At 34.3% G+C, this 27,810-nt stretch overlaps 3 protein-coding genes and 1 long non-coding RNA gene across 9 annotated transcripts; 3 read left to right on the top strand and 1 right to left on the bottom strand.

Annotated features, from left to right (window-relative positions):
• The first annotated feature begins 1,817 nt into the window (after nt 1-1,817).
• LOC125218972 (protein ABIL2-like) lies at nt 1,818-3,588 on the top strand. Its single transcript, XM_048120802.2, has 8 exons — nt 1,818-1,998; nt 2,093-2,175; nt 2,284-2,434; nt 2,524-2,623; nt 2,686-2,746; nt 2,817-2,905; nt 3,167-3,264; nt 3,340-3,588. The coding sequence occupies exons 1-8, from the start codon at nt 1,912-1,914 to the stop codon at nt 3,520-3,522; spliced, it is 852 nt and encodes a 283-aa protein (XP_047976759.1). The 5' UTR covers nt 1,818-1,911; the 3' UTR covers nt 3,523-3,588.
• A 50-nt stretch (nt 3,589-3,638) lies between these two features.
• On the bottom strand, nt 3,639-9,774 carry LOC125218971 (uncharacterized). Of its 4 annotated transcripts, none has more exons than XM_089069840.1 (11): nt 9,581-9,774; nt 8,790-9,006; nt 8,558-8,629; nt 8,235-8,309; nt 7,987-8,084; nt 7,154-7,394; nt 6,505-6,615; nt 4,935-5,220; nt 4,284-4,456; nt 4,149-4,210; nt 3,639-3,970 (listed from the first exon to the last, which is right to left on the bottom strand). In XM_089069840.1, exons 1-11 carry the CDS (start codon nt 9,683-9,685, stop codon nt 3,860-3,862), a joined length of 1,551 nt encoding a protein of 516 aa, XP_088925966.1. In that variant the 5' UTR covers nt 9,686-9,774; the 3' UTR covers nt 3,639-3,859. The 4 variants fall into 4 exon arrangements, with proteins under 4 accessions (XP_088925966.1, XP_047976756.1, XP_088925971.1 ...); XM_048120799.2 differs by having other exon boundaries at nt 3,639-3,964; XM_089069845.1 differs by having other exon boundaries at nt 6,505-6,606.
• A 444-nt stretch (nt 9,775-10,218) lies between these two features.
• Nucleotides 10,219-11,681, top strand: LOC125218455 (uncharacterized). Its single transcript, XR_016136065.1, has 2 exons — nt 10,219-10,440; nt 11,495-11,681. It is a non-coding gene; the product is annotated as an uncharacterized LOC125218455 (long non-coding RNA).
• A 9,394-nt stretch (nt 11,682-21,075) lies between these two features.
• Nucleotides 21,076-25,729, top strand: LOC125221614 (protein NLP7-like). Of its 3 annotated transcripts, XM_048123778.2 has the most exons (6): nt 21,076-21,354; nt 21,926-22,503; nt 23,203-23,250; nt 23,318-24,245; nt 24,379-24,452; nt 24,639-25,729. In XM_048123778.2, the coding sequence occupies exons 1-6, from the start codon at nt 21,150-21,152 to the stop codon at nt 25,518-25,520; spliced, it is 2,715 nt and encodes a 904-aa protein (XP_047979735.1). In that variant the 5' UTR covers nt 21,076-21,149; the 3' UTR covers nt 25,521-25,729. The 3 variants fall into 3 exon arrangements, with proteins under 3 accessions (XP_047979735.1, XP_047979732.1, XP_047979733.1); XM_048123775.2 differs by having other exon boundaries at nt 21,077-21,354; nt 24,379-25,729; XM_048123776.2 differs by having other exon boundaries at nt 21,079-21,354; nt 23,321-24,245; nt 24,379-25,729.
• The last annotated feature ends 2,081 nt before the right edge of the window (nt 25,730-27,810 follow it).

Here is a 27,810-nt window from a genome sequence, read left to right as displayed (position 1 = left end):
TAAAAATGGAACTAAAATAGATAAATAAAAGAGAAATTTGTGTGTCTAATTAAAATTAAAGTGAGTGTAAGTAAGTAAAGATAAATCGAGAGTAAATTACATAGTAATAGTAAAAACTATGTGAATTTAAATAAAATTAAAGAGGAGAGTGATCAATTGCTAACTTTCTTAAGTTGCTAACTCATCAATGCAGTGTATTAAAAATGTCAACACGATGATATTAAAATGTCAACACATAATTTTGTTGAACTTCAATATAATGTGTTGATATTTTGATATCACCGAATTGACATTTTTAATACGTTGTATTGATGAGTTAGCAGAGTTAGCAACTTAAATAGTTAGCAATATAACGCACCCCAATTAAAGAAGATGTGCAAGTAAATTTGAAAAAGACTGAAGTCCAATTTTGGTTCCTTACATTTGCCCTAAAATTCTTTTTGGTCCCATACATTAATTTTGTGACCTTTTGGTCCCTAATATATTATTTTGATACATTTTGGTCCCAAACAAGGTCACAAACTTAATGTATAGGACCTGAAAAGAATTTTATGGAAAATTTATGAGACCAAAATTGGACTTTAGTCCTATATTATAATTAAGTTATTAAATTGAACAAACATTTTAACTGTTAATTTTAACAGAAAATGGTTATTTTGGACCAAAACAATATGTTTGGAACCAAAAAATCACAAACTTAATGTATGAGACTAAAAAGAATTTTAGGGAAAATGTAAGGGACCAAAATTGAACTTTAGTCACTAACGCTAACCATCTCTGCCACTAATTAACTTAGTCAATTTTTATTGGATATATTCTCTCCATCCTTAAAAAATAGACAAACTTGTAAATGACATGATTTTAATACACAATTAGTAAAATAATAGCGAGATGAGAAAAAGTAAGATAAAGAAGGGTAAAAGGTAGTGGAATGAGATTGTGGGGTCTGCGTCCCTAAAACATTTGTTTTTCTGTACAAGATTTTATGTAGTGTTGTTTTATTCCAAAAATAAGTAAAATAATCTAAATTAAAAAAGAGAGTAAAGTAAGATAGATGAAAAAGTAGAGATAAAATTATTTCTATTCCAAAAATTGTTTTATTTTTAAAGGGACAATTTAAAAAGGAAAATGTTTCAATTTTAAATGGTAAAGGCTTCTCTATTGCTACAGCTTATAACATACCCACATGTCCAACAGTAAATTCTCCCCTTTCATTTTCAACTCAGACATTTTTGTAACATGTTCATTACAAATAAGTAAAGTAACCGTTGTAACATGAAAACATAAAAAAAAATCCATTTAAATGCTATCTATAGAATGGAGTTTCATAAATAAAAGACGTGATGGAGATGGATTCCCTAATCAATCTTGAACTACTTAATTATTTACACTAACTACCTAGTTTCAGTAGTGATGACAAATATATAGCATATGATTATATCCAAACTTAAATCTAACTCTTGAAATCCATTATTCATTTCTGAACCGTGGGGCTATTTATTTTGTACTTTTCACATGATTATTTGTTTTGCAGTAGTAAAATTTAAGCTTTCCATCCTGAAATTTCTTGCAAGCCCACAACCTGTCTATCTCACTCTCACTCTTTGTGCAGTTATAATCATTCGTTTTCTCTCTCTATCATTCAAATACAAATACATGTGACCCATTTATCCATCTTTAATGGATATGATTTGATGATATTAATTAAGTTGTTGAGGCCAACTAAACTGCTTTTCTCTCACACGTACTTATTTATTAGTGTGATAAATTTACATCTTATAACTTGTTTTTGGTTCAAAACTCTTTCCAACTTTGTCTACTTATTGTTTTCCTACATGTTTTTTGTTTAGGTAGCTTTACACAACCATTCCTAATTGGCCTTAGTGCCTGCAAACTGTTAGAGAGAGAGGAATGGATTCAATCAGTGCCCCTCAGAAGGCTTCCAACTATGATGAAATTTTTATGCAGAGTAGTTTGCAATTTGCAGAAAGCTTGAAGGTTTTTCCTATTTATATATGTTTCTGTAATAGCAAATACTACCATTTTGAGGCGTTTTGTTTAGTCATTCTGATTTCTTATTGGGAAATTTCAGGATCTGAGAACTTTAAAGAAACAGTTGTATTCAGCAGCAGAGTATTTTGAGTCTTCTTATGATAAAGATGATCGCCAAATACTGTATGCTATTCTCTGGTTTGCATAAGTTTGTAACATTTTATTGGTTTCTAAATTTATACTAGTATATGTAGTGAGAAACAGAATTATGTGTCACATGTGTGTGTGCAGTGTGATGGAATCGTCGAAAGATTATGTTACGAAAGCTGTGGTGAGCACTGTCGACCATTTGGGGTCGGTAGCTGATAAGCTCAGTAAATTCTTGGATGAAAAGGCTAATGAGTTCTCCGCAACAGATATTAGAATTTCTTGCATTCAACAGGTGCTATTGTTATAACTACTTTGATTAGATTATTCAATCCTATATAAGAATGAAAGGTTCTTATATTTTTGGGTGTGGATGTGTTGTAGAAACTAAGCAAATTTCAAGGATTCATCGACTTGAGAGGCGTATCACGACACACGTTAATGGTAGAAGCTCCCAAGCACCATAAGCAGTACATTGTTGCAGGTATTTATGTTATTCTGTTTTCTGATTTCTAATTGGCAGTAAACTGACTTGGATGTATCCAGATAATCCATCTGCTAAAGCCTTTCAAGCAGCACGACTAAAGCCTCAACCACCGTTATCAAGGTACAAGCTGACACGAAGAACACATTGCATTTCTCACCTCTGATTCATCATGCCAATTTAACTTGTGCAGAAAAGGACACCCGATGGTTCCTTCAGATGAACCATCTCAAAATCATTCCCACTTTCCCTTCACGCGAGCCATGTCTAAGAAAGATACAGGTTAGTGTTACGTGGCTAAACAGCAACTCATCCCTGATGTTAGTGCATTACTATACTAGAAGTGGTAAGAGGATGAGACTAAGATCTTAACAATTCTGAGAATTGACCTAACCATTTTGCATATTGGCATCCCCCTATTTCTGGTCTCTTTCTTTGATTAGTTCAAGATTTCAATATTGGTAGTTCGTTTGAATTGCACAACACAAGCATTTTAACAATGGAGGCGAGTCTTATGAGGTTCGTCCTTTTCATGTAAATCAGGGAAGCGTTCAGTTTCACCACTTAGTTTTCCGCTCAAGAGGTCTGGATCGTCTGCATACAGATCAGTCTCTCCTACCCCTTTGTACAGTAATCAACAGGTAAGCCACTAATAACTGGAGTAGTATCACAACATTATGTATTTTCTGGTTAGTAACGTAAGGGAGCTTTGGTAGATGCAATGGCAGAGTCCATCAGAGCCACGAAGAGCTATGTCAGTGTGCAGAATAGGGGGCGTGAAGAGGGAAGGACAGATTGTAGAGTCATATACCAAAAGAAGTAAGAATCTGTTCCGAGCTTTGCTTAATGCTCACCGGGCAAGAAAGGAGAATCATAAGCTGCAAATGATGTATAGATAGATAGAATTCCCTTTGGCTGCTGTACATTTCTTTTCAAGTAATAAAGGGTTCCTAGCTTGTGCTATACTTGCAGCTGTTGCTAGTTGATAGCATGCCACTTGAGGCCTAAAAACTCATGAGTGAATAGGTTTAGCATTGAAACAGAAGAGTGGAGTTTTTCCTTCAATGTTTGAACAAGTGAATTTCTTAGCATAGCATACATACACGACTTTTGGCAAAATAGCTAATTTGCAGCTTCAAGGCCAAATATCAGTATGCTTCATCAGTAACGATTGTATAGAGGATTATGATGATAAGATATCAAGCTCTATGGAACACAATTCTGTCAAGGTTCCTCTCAAAATCCAAGATCAAAACTTGGGATCTCATCCATATCCTTTGTCTCGAGACTTGTCTCTTTGAGATCATTATTGCATCTAGAACTGCTTCCCTTCTTGTCTTCCTGCAACTAGGCAACCAGAAACATCTTTATTAACCATAAAGGAAAGAAGAATTACATATTCAAGTTAATTAAGCCAGCCATTTCATATGATTAAAAAAACTAGTTAGCAGGTTAGTAATTTAACCACCAAAGAATTGAAGTTTTAGTCAATTAAACTTAAAATCAATATGTTTCAAAATTTCACCTCAGGTGATTTACTGGAGCTCGAACCATTTTCTTGTGCAGCATTTGATCCAGTTACAACCTCTGCAAGATAAAAATGCAATCACTCATCAGGAATAGTTACTCCAATGATGGGGAATGTATAGCAGTAACTCACCTTCACATGGAAATATGATTTCCAGTTCTTGATTATTATATGTTCTGGTGAGAGATTCATATTCGACTTCCTTTTGGCTAGCAGTATTCACTGCAGCAGCTTCTTCCGCATGAGACTCCATAGATGAAGAATGTACATCATGGATAGGAGATTTAAAGTTTTCTGTTCGTGGTCTGTAATAAAGAATGCTTCTTTAGTAAAGTGTAACGGGTATGCTGAGGTCAAGAGGAAACATGTTTGCATCATCTGAGAAAAAGAAGTCTTGGGTGTTTTCAGCCATCAGAGATTCAGTATTTACTTGGATATAACAAACAAAAAGCATCTCCAGAATTATTTCATATGTATATCAATACTAATTTGATATCTGAACTCTTCACCTTAGAGAAAGCTACATGAATTACTTTATTTTGAGAAGAAAGTGAATTTACTTTGGAGTTAGTGTAGATGAGACTCGTCTACATATTACATAAACATCTTAAAACTAGTATGCAGGAACTCTTCATATGTCCATGAAATTTTGTTCTTGGTTCCTAGAAAGTAGTGCCCGAGTTAAAGATGCTACGGAAACCAGAAGCAAAATGCATTTTGTTCAACCAATAAGACTATTCCTCTTTTTACCAGATAAACAGCAGAATGAATGCATATTCATACCTGAGATGAAAGTTAGAAGATCTAGCTTGAGGTACTATTCCATCTTCTGGAATTTCACACTCTTCATTTTTTATTACTTCAACAGCTTCAGATTTTATAACCTTATTAATCATGCTATCATGCTCTGATCCTTTTTGTCTCAATTCCTCTCTTTCCGTTCCACTATGATTATTGGTACAGACAGAAACTCCGGAGAATCTGACACAGTTCTCCTCAGTGAAAGGCTTATTCACAGAGACAGCCGTCTGCTTACTTGGTTGTCTGAGACTGGACAATATATCATGGACTGTCATAGAAAAAAAAATATTACTAATACTTTTCAGTCTCCAATTATAGGATAGCAGAAAGATAAACAAGATGAAATGAAAATGGTGTAAAATGGAATTAATAAAATCCGAGTATTTCTTTGTTGTAAATCTGATATCAAGACTAATAAGAACTTTTCATAATTTCATGTCTGTCGACGGAGAAGTAAACAAAAGGAGAAACCAATATCCATGACATGGGTTATTAGACATATTTTCTGCAATCAGAACCTAGAATGAATGGTTCATCTAGAAGGTAGATTAGCTATGGTTTCCAGCACACTATTATAACATCTGGGAGCATGTTTATGTCATGTCAGTCCCATTCAAGATGGCCACATTCTTGAATGGCATGGGAATTTAGGTTGAGTAATTGAGTGTGATAAAAGGAGAGTGGAAAAAAGTGATTGAATATTTTAATGAGGAAAAAGGAGAGAAACTTATTTCCAATTCCAAATATAGAAAGTGGACATCTTGGGTGGGACAAACCAAAAAGGAAAGGTGACCATCTTTAATGTGATGGAGGGAATATTTAATTTATTGCCTTCGCTTGAAATCCTTGGCACCAATCTCATTATCTCAGTGACTCGGAAAGGATTGCTAAAAGACTTATCAAATACTACTATATTATTGGCTTATGGCACTTAATGATTAAATGCAAATGTTCTTTCCCAAAAAGCACTATTATTGCTATGCTGAATGCAACAAATATTGATTTCTTTGGAGTGGCATTGCCCTCAGCTGAAAGAACAACAATCACAATCAAGGAGAAATATAAAATATACTAGCATGTAGGTAAGTCTTCAGTTCAAGATGAATAGCAAAACAGTAAAATTGTGGCATGCGGAGTTAGAAAACAGAGCTTAGTTTTGCTTTTTACGAATCAAGTTTCTATGATCTAAGAAAGGTTTGTGAGAAATTAATAGCTCTTAACATATCAAAATCAGAAATTAGCTTATTGCTCAACATGTACACAAAGGCATACTACTATTTGCAATCGGCTTAGATAAATTGCTGAAAGCAAACTCAATCTCACATAGCACCTTTAGCATCTACCGTCTAGTATCAATAACCAAATTCATATAAAACAAAAAGGCAGACTAAATGTTAGTATAATGTTAATCTCATTACTTTTCTCAATTACTGGACTTAACACGAGTAAGCTCAAATCTGGAAACAACAACAGTATCTTCAGATGGAATGTACACTTTCAGGAAAGAGTATGAGCTCCTATGGTTGTGCTTTCAAATAAATAGACCTCTTACCAGAACGTTTAGGTTCAGCTTCTCCCCCACTTAATTTGGCATTTTCAGACTTGTAGCTTGGATCACTTAATTTAGTAAGTTCCCCTTGAGAGTTACCACCTGCTTTTTTAACTTAATACGCAAGAAAATGAGTTGAAATAAAAGCTACAATAAATCGGATTAGATTTGGAGAATGAAGACAGCAAATTTCCAAGTGACACTGATTATACAGGATGAGTGGGCTGTAATTAAGTGTTATATCAGTTGTAAAATGCATTTGAACTGCTTGCACAAAATAAATAAAAAGATAATGATTCAGCATGCCGCAGTTAATGACAAGAAAATCTTTAGAACACTGTTTGAGATTTGCGTAGTAGACCCTTATAAGTTCGGCAAAGATATCCAACTTAAAAGCCAATGTGGTATATGGTAGACAAGACGAAATTCAGCTAAGGACACCTTGTAGTGACTGGTTCTATTTGTTCATCCTCGACTAAAGTACCTAGTTTTGGCATGTAAACAGTGTAGGGATTTTACTAAATTGAAATGAGCCAAGATCCAATGCCAACAACTATTGAATAACAATGAAGATTGAAAAAGAAGGGATACCACTTTCTACTTCACCCAAAAGCAGGGCTATAACATGGAATTGTGGGAAGAGGGAAAATACCAGCATGAAATTTCGTAATAGTTGGGATTTTGGTTCGGCAATCAACGACATCCCTTTTTCCAGCTACTCCGCAGCTTTTTCCTAGGATGTTTAAGTCAGTTGGAGGCTTTTGATCTTCTTCCTGCTCTCCTATCTCTACTAAATGACCATCCAAAACTAGTGATTCACCAGAACAAATTTTTTCATCCTTTTTCAGAAATCTGCCATCTAAGTGTCTTCTGTTTGTATCATACAACTTAACCTGAAGTAATTACTTTAGAATCACAATACGGTTGGTTTAAATAGAAGTTGGTGACAATAAACTGCAAGAAAGATACAAGAGAAATCAAAAATGCAACTAAGTTATATTTCATCAAGATAAAAGCTCAACTCATTGGTGACTTCATAATATCCTGGATAACTAATTTGGTCTATACTGGATAACAGTCTCAATCAGAAGCATAGGCTAAAGAAATATCTTTTGATTTCATGTGATGTAGTTGTGTTGTTCCGTATGGTATTACCTTGCCAAAGATCATTTTATTGTTGGTGTAGTCTTATTAAAACGTAGAGTACTTATAAGGTGTAAAGTTGTAAACTAAACAAATGTCCTATTTCTTTGTGCACAAAGCATATGAAGAACTAATTTTTTCCAAAGAATAAACACTGGAAGCTAAGAGAAACAAGAAAATACATAAAATCACTGAAAGGAATCGTGGAACAATTGATTTATAGTTGCATAATATATGTATTGATTATCTGATGCAATCTACCATTCACAGAAGTGTGTGCCTGATCACAGATGAGGTTATGTACAAAAGAAAGGAACATTAGCTAGTTATATTAGTTTGTACCTGCCTCCCTTGTGATCCACGAATTATAAGTTGAAGAAAGCCATCATGAAATTTCTTTGCCTTTTGTGTTATTTGTGTTGTGTACAAGACCTGCCAGTCTTAGCAGGAGAAATGAAACCATTAATTTTCTTTCATTTTAAGGGCACCAGAAACTCACGGACTTCTCAACAAATTAAAAGAAAAACTATATAACTCCAAATGAATAAATGGACCATATAGTACTAGTGCATGGTAAGCTACCAACCCACCTTTTGTACTCAGTTTTGTCATATCTGTACAATTTGGCGACGAACCAAACTTATTCACTTCACTTTTCTTGAAATCTGAAATAAAACCAGTTTTAAGTCCGATTAGTAATCGAGAAAAGACCGGGATGGAATCATATATAAGCCCAAATGCACTATAAGTAAGGACAGCATTTATTCATCAAAGGCATTACAAACCTTAGCTCCTCCCACTACCACCAAGCTATACTGATTTTTAACTTGATATATTCAATGCGAAAATGGGTGGATAAATTTAAGATAGTAGCTAAATTTGGAAATGAAATGATGGAGATATATAAGCTAACCTCTAATCATTTTCTGTGATGGGCTTATGTTAACTACTGGTCCTTTTCTTTTCCCCGCCATAGGCTTCCTATCTTTTCCAGAAGCAAAAAAGTCAGCAATTATTTGGCATACAGCAAATGGAGTGCAAAATATAGATTTTTTTTTTTATTTCGACAAAGTCATGGAAAACCAACAATTATAAAAAAAAAAGAAGACGAACCAAAACATTAAGGTATAAAGTCTATATATTACTTTGGGAATTGTAGCTGTAATATGAATTAGATGTTTCTGCAACTTTCTCATCCTGATCTTGATGGTTCAAAATAGATGTAGGTCGATGGCCTTGACATAGCTCACCAAGGTCGACAAGGTAAGAACCAAATGTGATAGTTTCACCAGATGTGATGAGATCATCTTTCTTCACAAACTTAGTTTCCAATAGCTTGTCCCATTCATCATACAGCATGAACTGATCATGATGTCATAAAACATAGAATTCCTTATTGTGAACTAAACAGAGATGAAACTAATGGCTGAAACAGTTCACTGAAAAGCCTGGAACTGAGATTATAATTTGATAAAAATATCTTCAGTAATCTCACATCTGTCATCTAGAAAAGGCAAATAACTAGCTAACTCAAAAGACAACCCTAGTTGAAAATGTTACATCTGGAGGAAATCTGGTTCTCGTCGTCTTTCAATTGTTGAGATGAATTAAACAAGTTAACACCAGGACTTCAATTACAAGTGGCTACTAAAATGTCTGCAATAACATTAACAATTCAACTTGAATACTCAAAGATTGCATTTAAATTTTCCATATTGCTAATGCCTAATAGGCTATTTCCCTGTCCTCTTTGACAAATACTATGAGAGGAGAGTAATTATGAAGATAATAACTGATCGAATTTTGTGGATAACCCTCCCCTTATGAGGCCTTTGAAGAGGTGAGTGGCCCTTTTCTAATACTTAAATCACGAAATAATACGTGAACTTAGACGAAATCATACATAGACTAAAGAAATAGAAAAATGCGGCAAAACCTTTTTGTGCGATAATTGAAGCACTAGAAAACCGTCGCGATAAAGTTTCCGCTTCTGCTTAACGTGGTTGGTGTACGTTACGGTCCAGCGCTGAGCTTCCTCCATTGCAACACTGATTTAGTGATTGCTCCAATCGATTAGCAGAAACTTAGAACACGGAATTAGGGGAATGAATGTTTGTTTTGGAAAAGGCGTCACAACACATAAACTTGTTGGTAGTGGCGGGAACTCATATATTTAGATTAGGTCTGGGGAATTATACCGAAATACCGAAATACCGGACTTACCGTACCGAAAAAATACCGAAAATACCGTTTTTTCGGTATACCGTAGTTTTCGGTACGGTATGATACCGTACCAATAGAGATCGGTACGATAACGGTATTAGATTTCTCATACCGCGGTATACCGAAGTTTCGGTATGCCGGTATATACCGGTATACCGAAGTTTCGGTATATACCGATGTTTCGGTATACCGTGGTATACCGGTATACCGATTGATATATATATATATATATAAATATATATTTATATATTTATATTTAAACTTAAATTTAAAAAATTAAGAATTTTAAATATACAAAAATAAAAGAAATAAAATTGGGAACCCTATTTTCTGAAATCTCAAAAGTCTCTCTGTCTCAAACCTCAATCCCGCCCGCGCCGCTCAAAGTCTCAACTCTCAACTCTCAAACCCTCACGAGGTCACCGTCTTGCTCCGCCGATTCAGCCGGCCCAACCTCTGCTCCGCAGCGCCACCACGAGGTCGCTGTCTTGCTCGCCATTTCAGCCGGTGTCCACAAGCTCGCCGCTCAGTTCCACCATAAGCTCGTCGCTCACCTCAAAGCTGCTTCATCAGGTAATCTTAATTTATTCATTACTTCATTTATAGTCATTATTAGATACTACATACTCAAATGGAAAGGGATTTGTTACTTTCTTTGGTGTTGCTATTTTGGAGATTATGAATTTAAAATTCTAGTATTAAGTATTAACTACCATATTAGTCAATTTACCTTGAAAATGCCTCTCAATTCGATCACCAGCTGGCCCTTTAATTGAATGTGCTCTTGAGCAGCTCACAGATTTTGCTAAGTATCAATTAATTAATTAATGGAAGAGCTTAATTTTTAAACAGAGTTTATACGTGCTAGTGACTACTGAGTGCTCCTATTGTATCAAGAAGTTTTTGTTTACCGGCAGTGATATCATATCCGACAGTATTACAGTAATCTGAAAATTCTCAAGACACAGTAGTGAGGTGAATTTTTGAGACTAGATCTAACTGTTAGTGCAAACTGAATTAAGTAAAATGGGGCATAAATAGACTAGAAATAATAATTTGTGTGATGAAATGATAGAATGGTGAAGAGGGCAATGAGCAGAGTGGAACAGTGCAACAATGCAGCTTCAGATTGCTTGACTGTTGGCAGTAGATGGGATCATGGGAGTCATGGGACAGAGAGTCTGAGAGCCAAAATGATTCATGCTCATGAAGCTTATTGCAAAAGATATGTGTAATGCATGTATTTGATTAAAATATATAACTGTAATGGCAGTAACTGGAATTTAAGGTGTTGCACTACTAGTTAATAATCTGAAATAGCAATTCTTGTATTCTACTTGATTCTCAAGTATTCATTTATCCTATGGTAGTTGTTTTCTAGATATTCATAGGTACACGTATTATACTAATCATCTACTAGTATAAATTGTGTTGTATAATAATCAAATACTCCATTTATTACGGATATGTATCAAATTATGTTTATGGTCCCTCCTCAACCCAAAACCATTTATTTCAGTATTTAATTAACTATATGAAAACACCATTTCATACTTGTTAATGAGTTCTTTTCCGTATTTTGATTATGTGACATAATTAATCTCTATTTCTTGTTTCTAAATAGCAGGTTGGATCCATTTTCAGTCCTGTCTACAAGTGATGTCTTTTGACAAACTCACCAACGAGGTTGCAAGAAATGAAGATGATGTTGCTCTTGATTTTATAATTTGTTAGAATGATGTATGAACAAGATTTGATTGTGATGAGTTTGATTATTTTGGACTTTTTGAAGTAGTTGAAAACTAGATTATTTATTTTGGATATAATAGATTTTTTCACGGTATAACGGTATGCCGTACCGCAAAACACGGTATAACGGTATATCGGAATACCATATCGCAGTTCGGTATACCGCAAAAGTACGGTATACCGAAATGCGGTACGGTATACCGATAACACGGTATGGTAACGGTATGGAAAACTGCCATACCGAATTTCCGGTATACCGAACTCCGGTATACCGAAACTTACGGTACGGTATCGGTATGGTTTTTGTCATACCGTTACTTTCGGTACGGTATACGGTATGGCACTCCGGGTACGGTATACCGTACCGAACCACCCCTAATTTAGATCGTATAATAATTATTCAATCCAATATTATTTCTCTTTTTACTACTAGTACTATTTTTTCCATTTTATTTTAATATTTTGGTGAAAAGATTCAAAAAAAATAATAAACAAAAGATTAATTGTATTCTCTCCGTCCCACTTATGGTCACATTCTTAAGTGACACGTGATTTTAGGAAGTGTTGTCAGGTGGAATAAAGTAGAGAGAAAAAAAGTAGTTGAATATTTTAATGAGGAGAGAAGAGAGGGGAGGTTATTTTCAAAATATAAAAGTAATTATTTTGATTGAGACAAATAAAAAAGAAAAAATGACCATTTTAAATGGGACGGAGGGAGTATTCTGTATCAAAAATTTTGAGCTTAACAAAGTAGTGTAATTTTAGAGAGCAGAAATTCTTGCAAGATAGATGCACAAGCCCACTTACAAATTAAAGGCCCATTTGCGCAGTAGCTGCAGATTAATGCTTCCAAATCATCCAATTAATAGATTGGGGATTTTTTTTTTTCCCACTGTAAAATGAGTCATTTAATTAATAGATTAGGAATTGACTTTTAACATGCAATTGGGTGAAAATAGAACTGAGAGTGGAGGGGGAGGAGTATCTCATTCAAAGAGTGGAATTAGAGAAATCCAAGTAATGAGGATAAAATTTTCAATCCAATTTTATGAGAAATAAACGGCATAGACAAGATTTATTAATGTGAAACATCTCACAAGTTGGTTAAAAAGCCTAGTCATCTAAATTGGTCATTAATTTATTGTTCACTCACTTTGACAATTCTAATAGTTTTATTACAGACCTGAAATTGAATTTCCAATTGAGTTTGGCAAACAATATGTCAAACTTGAAGTTAAATGCGAAATAATAAACAGGTCAATATCAATTCATTTTAATTAAGTATAAACGATATACATACAAAATCTGTTGACCTTGATTGTTTAATGGATCATATTACAAGTAGTAAATATTGTATTGTTATTTATGTGGGCAAGCACAAGTGGATGCTGGCATTTGAATCAACTGACTTTAGTTACTTTGTTTCTCTACTACTATATAAATAAATCTTTCTAAGATGTAGAATTCACCCCTCAGCAATTTCAAACAACCATGCGCAATATACTTATTTTAATTATTTTCTCACCGCATAGGGCACATTAGCGTAAAGTAGTAATGAGAATGAATATTTTCATGAGGACTAATGAAGTGAATATCAAATTTATGTATTTTATAAATATAAACATTAATCGAAAGATAAATAATACCAGTACTAAAGCAAAGCAAAGAGGACTACTGTATTGACTATCAAAGTTATCTGTATCAATTTTTTTTAGCATTCATCAAACGATAAATATAATTACTTATGATTTTATTTAATTAAGACAATATATAAATAAATAAAGCAAGCAATTAAAGAAGACAATAGAAATTTTAAAGTTAATTTTCTTAATAGGAATAACATAGGATTCGTGAATTCACCATAAAAATCCCTACCTGATTTGTTCAAACTTCAATATATGTCATCGAATATTAGTTTGATCCTCTAGTGATATTCGCATCAAAAGTCGAAAAAATAAGGATCAAAGATGAACCTTTTAAATTGGTTGGTAACCCTGATTTTGCAACATTTTATGTGGTCTATGATCACTAGATCTCTGCATATGATCATTTGGAAAATTTTCTTGCTGATCTTTGCGCAATATATTCTATAAATATTTAGACTGGTTTCAATTATTTAATTAGTTAGAGGATTGAGTTCTAGAGTTTTGAGTTATTATTTTCACTGTTATTGTTTCCTGTATCTTTTCATCATTTGTTTTGATGATTTTGTGAGGTATTTCCGGTAGATTTTTAAGTTATCTACTTGTCAATGCAAAAAGGTTCCTAAAAATCAAATCTTATAATGATTCTATCTTTTCATATAGCCAAGAAATATGCATACATAACATACTCGATAATGATTTGAAATATGGGATATCGATATAATATAAAAGTATAATAGGCAAATCAAATTGTTAGATTTTGAGAGCACTAAGTTAGTGTACGGCACATAAAGTATTTCCATTAGCAAAGTGAGTAGGAAAACAATTTTGATCACCTTTTTGCATGACATTTGATTTCATACAATAGATTTGCGAAATTACGTTCTTGTCCCTAAAAGACTTGCTATTTATGATCAAAATTTCTCCACGATTTCTATAATATTTATTGGTTAAGAGACAGTCGAATGCTGGTCCTGTTCCACCTCATTGCTTATATTCCTGGAAGATTTTAGAGCACAATGTCCTTTTGTTTCGTATTTTTATTCGATTTATCATAGGTTGGAACATTATTTATTCAATGAGGACCAACTTGTGTTTAATTTGTGAATAGCCCCCACCCATCAACAACCAGCTGACACGTGTTCATATGTATACTAAATTTGTACTATGAAATTAATACTATCAATATTAATAAATTAATAAATTAGTAAGATATGAGAAAAAAGACGAATAGGAGTAATATAATAATTGATTGGTTGATAAATTAGATAAGTCCAATCCCAACCATGGAATCTCCAAAACAAGAGGGCAAGTTGATGTGTAGAAGAGGTGTGAGACGAGTGGAACGTTTATTCAGTCACTATCATTACATGGACCATAATATCTTAAAAAATATTTCCATTTGATTCTATCTATCTATGTTTATACATAACTTAATTACGGTTTATAGCGACATAAATACGCATGGTTAACTAATTAATCTCTTATTTAGTTTCAAACGTCAATCCTCTAGATATTTCTTATTGATGATTTGGCCATTTGGGCACCTCATTAATCTTAATAGTTATCCCGAGAAAGGGTTTTATTCTTTTATTACCTCTTTGAAACATTCTCTTATTTAGGAGAAAATCATATGACGTTAGTGGGAACCTCGTATCTTCCTTTAGAAGTTTAGTACGTAGGTCTAAATTTTATATCGAGCTAAATCAATTTCATTTTTACTACTGTATATTATTTCTTGCTAAATTATCTCTGTTTGTATTTTCAAATAAATCACTAACATCAGTTTTATTTGAAAATTTAGGATAAATTACACATGATTTCCAGTTTAATTTTCGTACAACTAATAATTAGGATGAATGCTAAAGTAGAACCACAGACAAAGAAACATCTTTATCCCATAAGGTATGAATTCGGGACATCGAAAGGAAAGGTTGTCTTACTATTTAAAGAATTTTTTCGAACTCTTTTTTATCAATATTGTCAAATTGGGACATCGAAAACGAGATATCGATGCAGTGAATTTTTATTGGATCACTGAATCACTCATTCAATCGACTCATAATATAATAGTAGTATTAAAAGTTTTATATATGATGTCTATATATACCAAAACATACAAATATTCGAATTAACTACCAGCACACAAATTAAATCAAAATTGAGAAAGTTTATAAATTCATTCAACCAAAAGTACGCGAAATTTTCACCGATATTTGTTTGTGTACGCTAGAAATTATTCAAGTATATATGCCTACATGAAAAAAAAAAAAGTTTTAAAATAACATATAAAACTGATTAAATATTTATTAATCAATAACATCTCGTCTTATTTTATATCATAATCTTTATATAATAAAATCTTAATTGCAAGTAAAAATAATTATGATTATTTTATATTAATCTATCGAAGCATCAAAAGTAAACTCATTTGGTATTGATGGGTATAGCTTAGCGATAGTCTACCCTCTACCGCATTAAAACATTGTTTCTTATATCACAAGATAAGGTTCATTTTTTAAGATAAGATAATACTTCCTTCATTCTTGAAAATTTGTAACCTATTTTTTTTTTCGTCCATCACTAAAAATTTATCACTTTTCACTTTTATCATTCTTGGCAGTGGACCTCATATTCCACTAACTCATTCTCACTCATATTTTATTATAAAACTAATATAAAAAAGTAGGATCCACGTACCACAAACTTTTTCAACCCACTTCTATTACATTTCTTAAAACTCGTGTCGGGTTAAATGGTGACAAATAAGTTAGTTTTAGCGGTAAAGATTAAATAAATAATCATAAAACAATATAGTCTTGACATTGTAGAAACTGGTCAAGATACATTATATATCACGTATCAAAGTTGTATAAAAAACGTAACCAAACAAAAAATAAGCTAAGACATGACCTATACACGCATTGATGCATCAATGAAAACTTAGCTAAACCAAACTCAACTAAGAGCAAGTTGAATACACACCCCTCTCCTTCGCTATGAAGGTGCGGGCACGTGGCGAGCTGACTCGCTGCACGACGAGACCCATTGCTGATGTCACGTAGCCAGCTCCTCCCAAAATAAAAAAATTTATGAACTATATGACCTATACCTCCGTCAAATTCCACTGAGTAGTGGTTGGAATTGGAAGTTTGAAAGCTGCCCAAATGCTTTATCATTTTATTTATTTACTATTTTAATTTTTTTGAAAGCGGCCGACGTTGGATTCGTTTCGTCGCTTCACAGTTAAACAATAAAATTCCAAATAATATCTCATATATTTAATGGTAAATGCAGTTTCTCTTGTATAGCAATATTATTTTAATACTACTATTTGCGTTGGCAATACACAATTTGCAGTGATAATTGTGAGCACCAGGTTGCCACAGGGTTATCAATGTCTTTTGAAGGGGTCCATGTGTATTTATTAGCGCACAAATCACCATCAATTTGTGTAAATTAATGGGCATGATTAAAGTAGGTTTAAGCTTTAATTTATTTAATAATTTTGTCAAGCACACGAAGTTTCCTATACACATTAACAAAAAACTAACATAATAAAGCTCTTATAATTTTTCGCTTTATCAAGCCACTTGCTATAGTATATGTAAATGTACAGTGGATTTAATTATTACTCAGATAAAAACAAGGAAGCAAAGCACAGACTCACCTACGCAGCCTCCCACTAAGAATAATACCACGGTCATTTATTTTTTAGTAAATGAAGTAATCCATTTTCCGAATAAAATAGTCTCTTTGATTCACATTTGAATCTTGACATTCTATATTTTTCAGAGCATACAACTTGCGACAATTTTAGAAATATTAAATGTCAAATTTATTTATAGAATACATCGTATGCTTTATCACTATAACCTCACAAGAAAAAAGTAATTATAAAAAGACCAAATTATAAGATAGAATACGAATATTTTGAAAAGTTAGATATACTTTTTGTTCTTTATTGCTCGTCATTCATTGCTTTGTTTCTGAAGCAACTGTGCCTTGATTGATTTTTTAAGTTACAATTTACGTATGCTTTCACACATTGGAGAGATCTGTTGAGAGAGAAATATTTATAAAGGTAGGGGATTTAATAATAATAATAATGGAAAAACTGTTTTTGCAAAATGTAAAATGCAATACAAATCATTAATTTATATATATTTATGTTATGGTTATATTGAAATGACGCATTAGTATTGAGTCATTATTATATATGGCTCGAACTATAAATGACTTTAAACCCGAATTAAAAAACGTGATTCGAGATTTTGACAAACTTTGATCCATGCCATTTTAGGTGGTCAAAATATTTGACACTAATTACTGAGCAAACAATATACTCCTATTGCATGCTATACAAGATGTACAGTGAATTTTAAAATTGGTCCCTAAAAAATTGAGGTTCACACGTTCTAAGTTTCCTGAATAGGAGAAAATATCATTATCGATTTCTGCAAAATTATTAATCACATTTAAAAAAAATAAATTCCACTTATTTTCTATTTTGCCCCTGAACTCATCTAGTTTTCATATCATTAGTAAATGTTCTATCTCATTACTCATCTCCCAGCAACTTTATAATGTCATAATTTTCAGTAACACTAGTAAAAAAACACCATAGAATTGGACCCCCGGCGTCAAAATAATGTGTCCACCATTGTTTTTTTAGGATTGATTATATAATTTCTATACACACTTTTTGTGCCCTATTAAAAATTATCAAACCTTTCAAAAGTATTAAAAAGATAGGAAGTGGTGAAAAGTACTCTTGTATATAAAAAAAATACTATACTAGTTCTTTTGGTTTCACAATTACAAGTGTGAAGGGGACACGAAAATAACTTAATTTTGCTGTATTACCCACGTAATTTTACAAAATCATACGAATAGACAAGCCAGATTTCGTGTCATTGGAATTTTTCTATATGTTCATGTCATATTTACGAGGGTTTTTGGCTTTAAAAAACAATTTTTTTTTCCGAATTTTGGTTTTTCCCACGAAATAAGAGATTTGTTTTTAAAATCACAAACTTTCAATTCGTCTGCTATTTCCCCCGGCGGGTCAACGGCCAAATCCGGTTGTCTAAGTGTCAATTTTAATCCTATTTGTCATTAAAGTTATTACATAGATGATGGATCCTATTTGGTAATATACTACATACAGTCACAATTACAATTTATATACGGTCACAATTACAATTTATATATTACGCAAAATACAACAACTTAAATAAAATACAATATTTGGGGCTTTTCTACATGTACAATATTAGGCAAAATACAACAATAATTAAATAAAAGAGCACAAAAAACATCGTAAAGTTAGGGCTTTTCACTCATCGTTCTTCTTCATTTCTCTCTCGCATATTTGGAGATTTTCAACTGCCAAAGCTTCGATTCTGCGCCTTCCAAGACGGACAACGATAAAATCGTCTTCTCGGATTATTATTAGTCCTCGACGTTCCAATCTCAGCCAGAACTCCATGGTTACAGATTACGAATTCACCTTCAGGCCAACCGAGGTTGAAGCTTGAGGATGAAATTCAACCTGCACGCAAGAAAATCAATTAAAATCTGCACGACATTTGAGAACGAACGATTTGTGCGGATGATTTTTGACGACGATTTGTGAGGATGATTTTGAAGATGTGAGGATGATTCTGAAGATGGAACCCTAACACACAAAATTGATTCGCCTACCTGAGGCACGACTGAATTCGAAATGAAATGGAACAAAATCTGGCTGAACTCGAACTGAATTCGAATCTGAAGATTTCATTTAGGGTTTACGAGATTTTGATTGATTTTGATCATTTAAGTATTTTAATTGTGATTGAGGGTAAAACGACGTCATTTAAGGGTCATAAACCGGCGTCCACGTCATTTTTGCGGCTGTCCACGCTGGACAACTTCTGCACTGGAAATGTGTTATTCGGGCCGAGTTGGGAAATAGCAGACGAATTGAAAGTTTGTGATTTTAAAAACAAATCTCATAGTTCATGGGAAAAACTAAAATTCGGAGAAAATTTTTGATTTTTAAAGCCAAAAACCCTATTTATAAATTTTTAAAGATTATAGCAGTAATTGTTTTATGCATATTTCACAGAACAAGCTATATTTACAACTAGGTCCAAATATGAAATATCTAATTATAAAGGTTAATTATATTTTATGACTTGACCTTGACCTTCAATATTCACAAAATATAAAAATCTTACAAAAGAAGTACTCCGCGATAGTGTAGGCATTTCTTTTTGACACATTATTTAAGGAAAAATTATGTTAAGTAAGTTAAGTAAATGAAGAATAAAGTAGAGAGATGAATAGAGAATTAAGTAAAAGAGAGTAAAGTAAGTGAGAAAAAATGTGTTGACTTTTACTAAAAAGGAAAATGACTCTACTATCAAAATACTCCATTTGTCCCATTAAAAATGAAACTTTTTTCCTTTTTAGATTGTCCCATTAAAAATGAAACGTTTCCTAAAATGGAAACAACATAATCTCTACTTTTTCCTCTTTCTTACTCTACACTACATAAAATCTCATGCCGAAAACAAAATAGTATTTCATATTTATTGGGACAAAGGGAATAACAAAATAACCCTACTATTATGGAAGGGAAAGAGTAAATAGTTACAAAAGTGGGATTAGATTTCAAGATGAAAGTGAATGGTTGAAATCGCGTGCACCTAAGAGCATCCATAATGGATGCCCTAGTGAGAGCTCTAGTGGTTACCACATCGGCATGCCCTATTTTTCTGCAATGGTGGAGCCCTAGTGGATGGATGCCCTATCTCTTATCAATTTTTCATTTCAATTTTAATGTTATTTTTTTTTATATTTTCACATATTATAAGCAGAAAAGTTAAATACTAAATTAAACGAAAATCATGCATTACTTAATTTTTAAAAAAGAATTTATAAATTTCATATTTAATTTTAATCAAATAAAAAATAGCAAAATATAAATACACTATGAGATAAGTATAATAAAGGTCAAAATAAAAAAATATGTTGAGTTTGGGCTTGAACACACAATCTCTATAATTTTCCAAGATACATTTACCATTAGGCTAAATATAAATTATGTATTGAAATCAAACAAATTTTTACATAAAGCAACAAAAAACTCTCTTTTAAGTGTAAATTAATAGTCTCACATCGAAATCACAAAGAAATTTGGAGTTGAAAACCTATCTATAAAAGCTCATTTAGTGTAAAGGATTATATTCTACAAAATATATTCTTTCACTAATTCATGGATCCGTCTTTTAGTATGGATCGTTGTGAAATTATAGTTTTTTATTTCAAGTTAAAAAATAATTTAATTTAAAAATCAACTTTTTTTTTAATAAATTTTTTTCGAGATCGGGCTCGGGTGTTATGTCACAATGGGCGTCCGATCTCATGCCCGATGGATCGGGCGAGAGATCGGTCGCGACCGAACATTTGGTCGTTCTCGGGCGCGCCCAACGTCTACAATGAATGCCTGACGATGCCCGTACCCGATTGGATGCCTGACGATGCTCGTGCCCGATCTCGGGCAAATCCATTGTGGATGCTCTAAGCGGCTGAGCCTGAGTGTATCTTCTGATTTGAATTGTAACTTAGATCATTAAATACTTAATCTAGAAAAATATAAGGAAATGTACAATGAAAAGCACTAAAAATGACAATTAAGGGAAAAAGACAAAAGGAAGAGTGGGGGCGTGGAACAGAGGAACAATTCCCTATTGTTTATCCTTGAATTCATCACCAAGTAGACAAACTGTATTTACTACTACTATTAGATTCCACCAATTCTTGTAAAATGGAGCTGGAAATCACCATTTCACCATCATCCCCTTCTTTCTCTCTCCTCCACTCATCTCTCCCACCCACGAAATGCCCGAAGACGACACCCCCCGCCGCCCCCCGGACCTCCTCATGGACTTGGATCTCGATCTCGACTCCTCCTGGCCCTTGGATCAGATCTTCGCTGCTGCCGCCAACTCCGACCAGCCCTGCTCCCCGCTTTGGGCCTTTCCTGATGATAATCTCGTCGCCGGCGCCGGTTTCCGCTTCTCCGACTCCTCCAAGATCTTCTCCTGTACGAATTTCGATCCGCCTCTTTCGTTTTTCTCATAATTCTCTATTGGAGGAAGTTTTTGTTTCAATTCAACTCCACGTTGCTGAATCCTTTCTTCTTCTATTTTTTCAATAATTTTGTAATTTCTCAGGGTTGTTTATTTATGTAGTAGTAGTTGAATTGAATCTATGCTGTGTTGCACCGAAAATTCCTTTTTCTTCTTGGATTTGACTTGCTGTGACATGTGATGTAGATGATTAAGTTCTAGTCATAGGTTTATGAATGGAGAAAGTGAGTTCAAATTGGATTCTAAAGTTTTGTTTTTGACATCTTTTCTGCTTGGAGCTTCACTCTAACTTATTCCAACTTTTTGGGAAGCCAATAATAGTTCAAAAACTGATGCAGAGGCTGTTTCATTTCATATATAGAGAAATATTAAATGATTACTGTATCAGTCTGCAGTCTCAATTTCCGTCTCTGTATATTTTGAGTTAGAGTAGTATTGCTTGACTTACCAGGTGTTTTATGTTGGGAAATGCTTGATTTATTGAGTTTCTTTGTATATGCGAGTGACTGGGGCGTTACTGTGCAGATTCTGGTAATCCTGTGGCAGCAACTGAAGGTGCACTTGATAATCATGACAAGAAAAAGCTGACTACTCCATTGGTGGGGTTGATGCCTATTGACAATCAGGATGGATCTTGCATAATAAAGCAAAGAATGACTCAGGCTCTTCGGTATTTCAAAGATTTGACTGAGCAGCATGTTTTGGCTCAGGTATGGGCGCCGGTGAAGAATGGTAGCCGATATGTTCTAACTACTTCAGGGCAGCCTTTTGTACTTGACCCCAATAGTAATGGACTCCATCAGTATAGGTTGGTTTCTCTGTCGTATATGTTCTCTGTGGATGGAGATACTGATGGAGACCTCGGACTTCCCGGACGTGTGTTTCGGCAGAAGTTGCCGGAATGGACACCGAATGTTCAGTATTACACTAGCAAAGAATTTCCCCGCCTTAGCCATGCTTTAAATTACAATGTCCGAGGAACTTTAGCTTTACCTGTATTTGAGCCTTCTGGGCAGTCTTGTGTTGGTGTTCTTGAACTTATAATGACATCTCAGAAGATCAACTATGCTCCAGAGGTTGATAAAGTCTGCAAGGCACTTGAGGTTAGTCTGCGTCCCCTCCCTTAGTGAATGTACTTTTCGAAGCTCCCTTTGTTGTCACCATGATTATCATTTTGATCCCTGAGATTTGGCATATTTTTGCTCTTTTGGTTGATATTGCTTGCTGTAAGTTGCTTCCATTTCATTGTTGTTATTTATGGTAGGGGCTCCCATCCGGTGCAATCATGTGAGTGCTATACTAAATCTGCAAGAGACCAGAACAGAACCTCTTTAGCGCTTCTATATGAACACTGGAGATGATTCCTGTGGTTTCTCCCCCCCTCCACCCCCCCTCCCCTCTGCATAATACATGACCCTCTTATATGTTTTGAAAAATCTAGTGATCCAGATCTACCAATTCTACATGTATGATGACCATTCTATTAACTATTCAAATAGAAGATCCACCTGCTCTTGAATATGATAACATGTTCCAACAGTCATGGGCCGTAAGAGTGACAGTCGGTAGTTCATCTTTCAAGTTTGTTAACTGTTTATTAGGCTATTAGCTAACCTAGGCTCTTTTGTGATTCATGATGTAAACTGTTGTTAAGGCAATGCATGTTGAAGATCTTAGACATCATTTCTGCGACAAGATTCTGGAAGTTATTTTGCTTCTTGGTTTCGTTAATCTTCAGTGTGTTACCCTATGTTTCCTGAGTTAATGGATTCCTTCATAACGCAAAATAAGTTCTTCTGCAGGCAGTAAATTTAAAAAGCTCGGAGATATTGGATCATCAAAGTACACAGGTAAATCAGGCTATTGTTTTGATGATTACATGTAATTCCTTATCTTAACACCTGTGTTCTTGTGTAGCAGATATGTAATGAAGGTCGGCAGAATGCATTAGCAGAAATACTGGAGATAATTACAGTTGTATGTGAAACCCACACACTACCACTAGCTCAAACTTGGGTTCCATGCAGACATCGTAGCATACTAGCAAATGGTGGTGGGTTTAAGAAAAGTTGCAGTAGCTTTGATGGGAGCTGCATGGGACAGGTTTGCATGTCAACAACGGATGTAGCATTCTATGTGGTGGATGCTAATATGTGGGGTTTCCGTGACGCTTGTGCTGAGCATCACTTGCAAAAGGGGCAGGGTGTTGCTGGGAGGGCATTTGAATCCCTTAACTCATGTTTTTGTCATGATATTACAGAGTTTTGCAAGACAGAGTACCCGCTAGTTCATTATGCACGCATGTTTGGCTTGAAAAGCAGCTTTGCAATTTGTCTACGCAGCAACCATACTGGAAATGACGACTATGTTCTAGAATTTTTCCTCCCCCCTAATGTTGAAAGCTATGAGGATCAACAGTCCTTGTTGAATTCCCTTTTAGTGACAGTGAAACAGCATTTTGGGAGCCTGAGGGTTGCCTCTGGAAAAGACCTTGACCATGAGTGGAGGTCCATTGAGATCATCAAGGCTTCCATGGATGAAAAGCTTAATATGAGGCCTGATTTTGCTGCCACATCACCACCTAGGCCTCCTGTACAGAACGGGGAAAGCAGACATCTTGATGCTTTCAAAGGGCAGTTATTGATGGGTGAATTCTGTGGCGTAAATGGTAAAGGAAATATCAGTAGTCCTACTGGACTTCAGAATGGTGCATCTGGTGCTGAAGCAAAAGTTGTAGGCAAGAAGCCCGAGAGAAAGCGGGGGAAGGCAGAGAAATCAATTAGCTTAGAAGTTCTGCAGCAATATTTTGCTGGTAGTCTTAAGGATGCTGCAAAGAGTCTCGGTGGTATGCACATTCTCTCTAAAACACATTTCTTTGAGCTTTTCTATCTTTGATACATATTGTGTACCTTGTATGTTTGTAATTGTACTGATCGAAATTCAACAAACCTTATGATTTACACATTGTTTCTCTACAGTTTGCCCTACTACAATGAAGCGTATCTGTAGGCAGCATGGAATCTCTCGCTGGCCTTCCCGCAAGATAAATAAGGTTAATCGTTCTCTTTCAAAGCTAAAGCGTGTAATTGAATCCGTTCAAGGTGGTGAAGGAACATTCAGTTTGACTTCTTTGGCTACAAGTTCTAGTCCTGTTACGGCTGGTCCAATTTCTTGGGCACCTAATATGAATGGAACCAACCAGCAAAGCTCACCTGGCTCTGGACCATGTGAATTTCAGGAAGAGAAGAAAGAGGTTGCTACTAAGTCCCATGGAGCTGATGAACAGGCAGAGGCCTCAAATCATTTTGTCGGAGATAGGAGCACAAAATACGAGAAACTCACTCCTAATGGAGGTGGGTTTGTGGCAGAAGGCTCACACCGATCAAGAGATGGGAGTGGATCGAGAGAAGAGAGCACAGGAACACCTACTTCCCAAGGTTCATGTCAAGGTAGCCCTTCTCTCAGAAATGAGACCTCCCCCCAAAATGATCCAGTTGTTTCACCTATGGATGAACACCGCATGAAACTGGGAGGCTCACAGGGTGGGGTGTGTCAACAAACAAGAGAAATCAATCTATCTTCTGGATTTTCAATTCCAGGCAATTTTATACCACCACCCGATGGGACATTTGGAGGAATGCTGGTTGAGGATGCAGGAAGTTCACACGACCTGAGGAATTTGTGCCCAGCTGGAGAACCGCTGTTTGAAGAGCACGTCACAGAGTACAGTTGGACAAGACCAACTCCTCCTGATCCCATGCCCGAGGACTGCATAGCGGCTCCAGCTGAAGACCATATGCCAAGGTTTTCCGCCAGGCCAGAAGTGAAAACAATTACCATAAAAGCCACGTACCGAGAAGACATCATCAGATTCCGCCTTCCAATAGATTCCGGTATCGTCAAGTTAAAAGAAGAAGTGGCAAAGCGGTTCAAGTTAGAGCTGGGCACATTTGATATAAAATATCTTGATGACGATCATGAGTGGGTCCTAATCGCCTGCGACGCTGATTTGCTGGAATGCTTCGATGTATCAGGATCATCTGGTGGCAATATAATCAGGCTTTTGGTACATGACATCATGGCCAATCTGGGGAGCTCTTGCGAAAGCTCAGGCGAATGACAAGAAAATTAGGCTTATTGATCAGGTATGGTTAAGTTATGATAGAAATTCTTGTTGTGTTAGGAGAATTCATGTGTAATTGTAAATTTTGTTTATTTTGAGCAGCCTTTTCCGTTTGTCAGAATTTTTTGTAGTACATCTTGTGGGGTTTGGGAGAATAACTCTTTCTGCTCACATCCTTTGATAAAAGATTGTGAATATTTATGTCACACCTTTCTAGTTGTACAAGTAAAAAATGTGCAGAATCAGCAAAATGCCCTTTATGTTTCAATTGTTAATTCATCATTTAATTGCTAACTACAATTAATTTAAGACCATAGGATTTTAGAAAATGTGTGGTCTATAATTTGCCACGTGTAATTTTCGTTTTTACTAATTAAATAAAAAAGATAAAAAAAAAAACTCCAAATTAGGGTTTTGGATGAAAATGTCAATATAGTGTTCCCAAAATATCAACACAATGCTTTGAGAATGTCAACACTATGTTTTAAGAATGTTAACCCATTGCTTATATTGACATTCTACATTTATTATGTTGACATAATTATATAGTATGTTGACATTTCTGCTTGTACGAAAAAATAAAAAAATTTCAATTTTTTTTTTAAATTTTGACGTCGGAACATATGGACGTATGATATCCTTGGAATCCTTATGAAATTATCTTTAATTTGATATATGTTATATGAATTTAAAGTTTTGAGATTTCTTTTAAAAGTTAATTATAACTAAACATATAGTTAATTGACATTAATACCCCTATTGATATTTTTTGGAATTAATCCTATGGTCTTATAGACGTTTTTCGTTGATCGTATTGACATTTAGGGATTAATGACCTAAGCCCTTAATTTGAATATCTAATGACTATTATTTACTTGTAGTTAACAATTAAGTTATGAGTTAGCAATATAACACTCCTCTATGTTATTATATTGCTCATTCACATATAATGCTTTTAGCAGCTTTATCCTACTCCTTCTGTCCCATTAGAAATGAAACGTTTTTCATTTTAGATTGTCTAAATAAAAATGAAACGTTTTCTAAAAGAGAAATATCTTTATCTCTACTTTTTCATCTCTCTTATTTTACTCTCTCTTCATTAATTCACAAAACAACATTACATAAAAACTTGTGTTAATTTCCAAATATTGCATATTTAATGAGACGGAGGGAGTATTAAACTGTCGTTTTATTAGACGTATTTATTTAGCAAGGAGATACGTAGTTAGTTGGAGTGGTTGTTGAATTATGAATTGATTCTAGTTAGTTGGAGTGGTTGTTGAATTATGAATTGATTCTAGTGGAGTACTAAGTTTCGACTGTTTGTTTATCAAGTACTAAGTTTCGACTGATTGTTTATCATTTTGGAAATACCGTTGCACTATTTATTAGCACTAAAAATACTTGCAAGTTTATACGATAGATCTAATATAGCTTATTGAGATATCGAACATAGAAAATAAGATTGCATCTGGAAGCGTCATATACAGAGTATTTTTGGTTTTGGTTTTATAAACTAGACATAAATATAAACAAATAAAAGAAAGTATAAACAAAACAGGCGAATGAATGTAGAATTTTAGGATACAAAACCTTTATCTTTATGTGTCTCTAGTATTATTAGGAAAATCGCGATTCTAGAATAAGCCATCTCTCGAGTGCACCTATCTAGTAGATTAGACTCTAACTATCAAAGTCTCATTCCAATAGATTAGATTCTAACTTCTTAAGTTCTGAAGACTCAAGTCCCCTCTATCGAGTACAGATAAACCTATTTGTTATATTCGATCCTTTACCATGTAAAACTAGCTATCTCTCAATTAATCTAGTTAGACGGGCATAGTTCTAAAGTTGGTCAGACAAAATAACAATAAAAGCACAAGAACAAGCAACACAATCTCAAGAGCTAGGAAAAAGTTCAATTCAACAAATCAAAACATGTTCATAATAGACATCATCAAAAAAACTACAAATGGTGTTTAACCACTCATAGGCAAGCAGTAAAAACAATAAAAGTACGAGACATGAAAGAAATTGATAAAATCCAAGATTGAATCTTCAATCTTAAGTTATTTGTGGAAGATGGATTGGAAGAATGTGTAGATGGGGAGAAGGATTGGAGACTCTGAGATGAAGATTTATAAATTAGGTTAAGAGGTATTTATAGGTTGAAAAAAAAGTTCATTTTTGATAATTTTCGTGCTCTACAAGAAATGAGAGAGATTTGGGCAACAATTTATTTTCTTCCATGGATTTCCGCCTAAATTTCTGTCAGCTTAGACTGCAC

This window comes from Salvia hispanica, chromosome 1, assembly GCF_029641045.1.
Source record: "Salvia hispanica isolate PSC_SH4W2 chromosome 1, Shi_PSC_v1, whole genome shotgun sequence".
Classification (NCBI taxonomy): Eukaryota; Viridiplantae; Streptophyta; class Magnoliopsida; order Lamiales; family Lamiaceae; genus Salvia; species Salvia hispanica.
Note: the sequence above shows the minus strand (reverse complement) of the source record. Positions and strands in the feature narration are given on the sequence as shown.

Excerpts from the sequence above, each read along its gene's own strand:
- LOC125218971 (XM_089069840.1), bottom strand. The coding sequence starts at position 9,685 with ATGGAGGAAGCTCAGCGCTGGACCGTAACGTACACCAACCACGTTAAG. Across the intron at positions 6,616-7,153 it reads TATTACGAAATTTCATGCTG|TTAAAAAAGCAGGTGGTAAC; the intron begins GTATTTTCCCTC and ends TTGCGTATTAAG. Across the intron at positions 4,457-4,934 it reads TCTTCTAACTTTCATCTCAG|ACCACGAACAGAAAACTTTA; the intron begins GTATGAATATGC and ends TCTTTATTACAG.
- LOC125218972 (XM_048120802.2), top strand. The coding sequence starts at position 1,912 with ATGGATTCAATCAGTGCCCCTCAGAAGGCTTCCAACTATGATGAAATT. Across the intron at positions 1,999-2,092 it reads AATTTGCAGAAAGCTTGAAG|GATCTGAGAACTTTAAAGAA; the intron begins GTTTTTCCTATT and ends GGGAAATTTCAG. Across the intron at positions 2,435-2,523 it reads GAATTTCTTGCATTCAACAG|AAACTAAGCAAATTTCAAGG; the intron begins GTGCTATTGTTA and ends GATGTGTTGTAG.
- LOC125221614 (XM_048123775.2), top strand. The coding sequence starts at position 21,150 with ATGCCCGAAGACGACACCCCCCGCCGCCCCCCGGACCTCCTCATGGAC. Across the intron at positions 21,355-21,925 it reads CTCCTCCAAGATCTTCTCCT|ATTCTGGTAATCCTGTGGCA; the intron begins GTACGAATTTCG and ends GTTACTGTGCAG. Across the intron at positions 24,246-24,378 it reads TGCTGCAAAGAGTCTCGGTG|TTTGCCCTACTACAATGAAG; the intron begins GTATGCACATTC and ends GTTTCTCTACAG.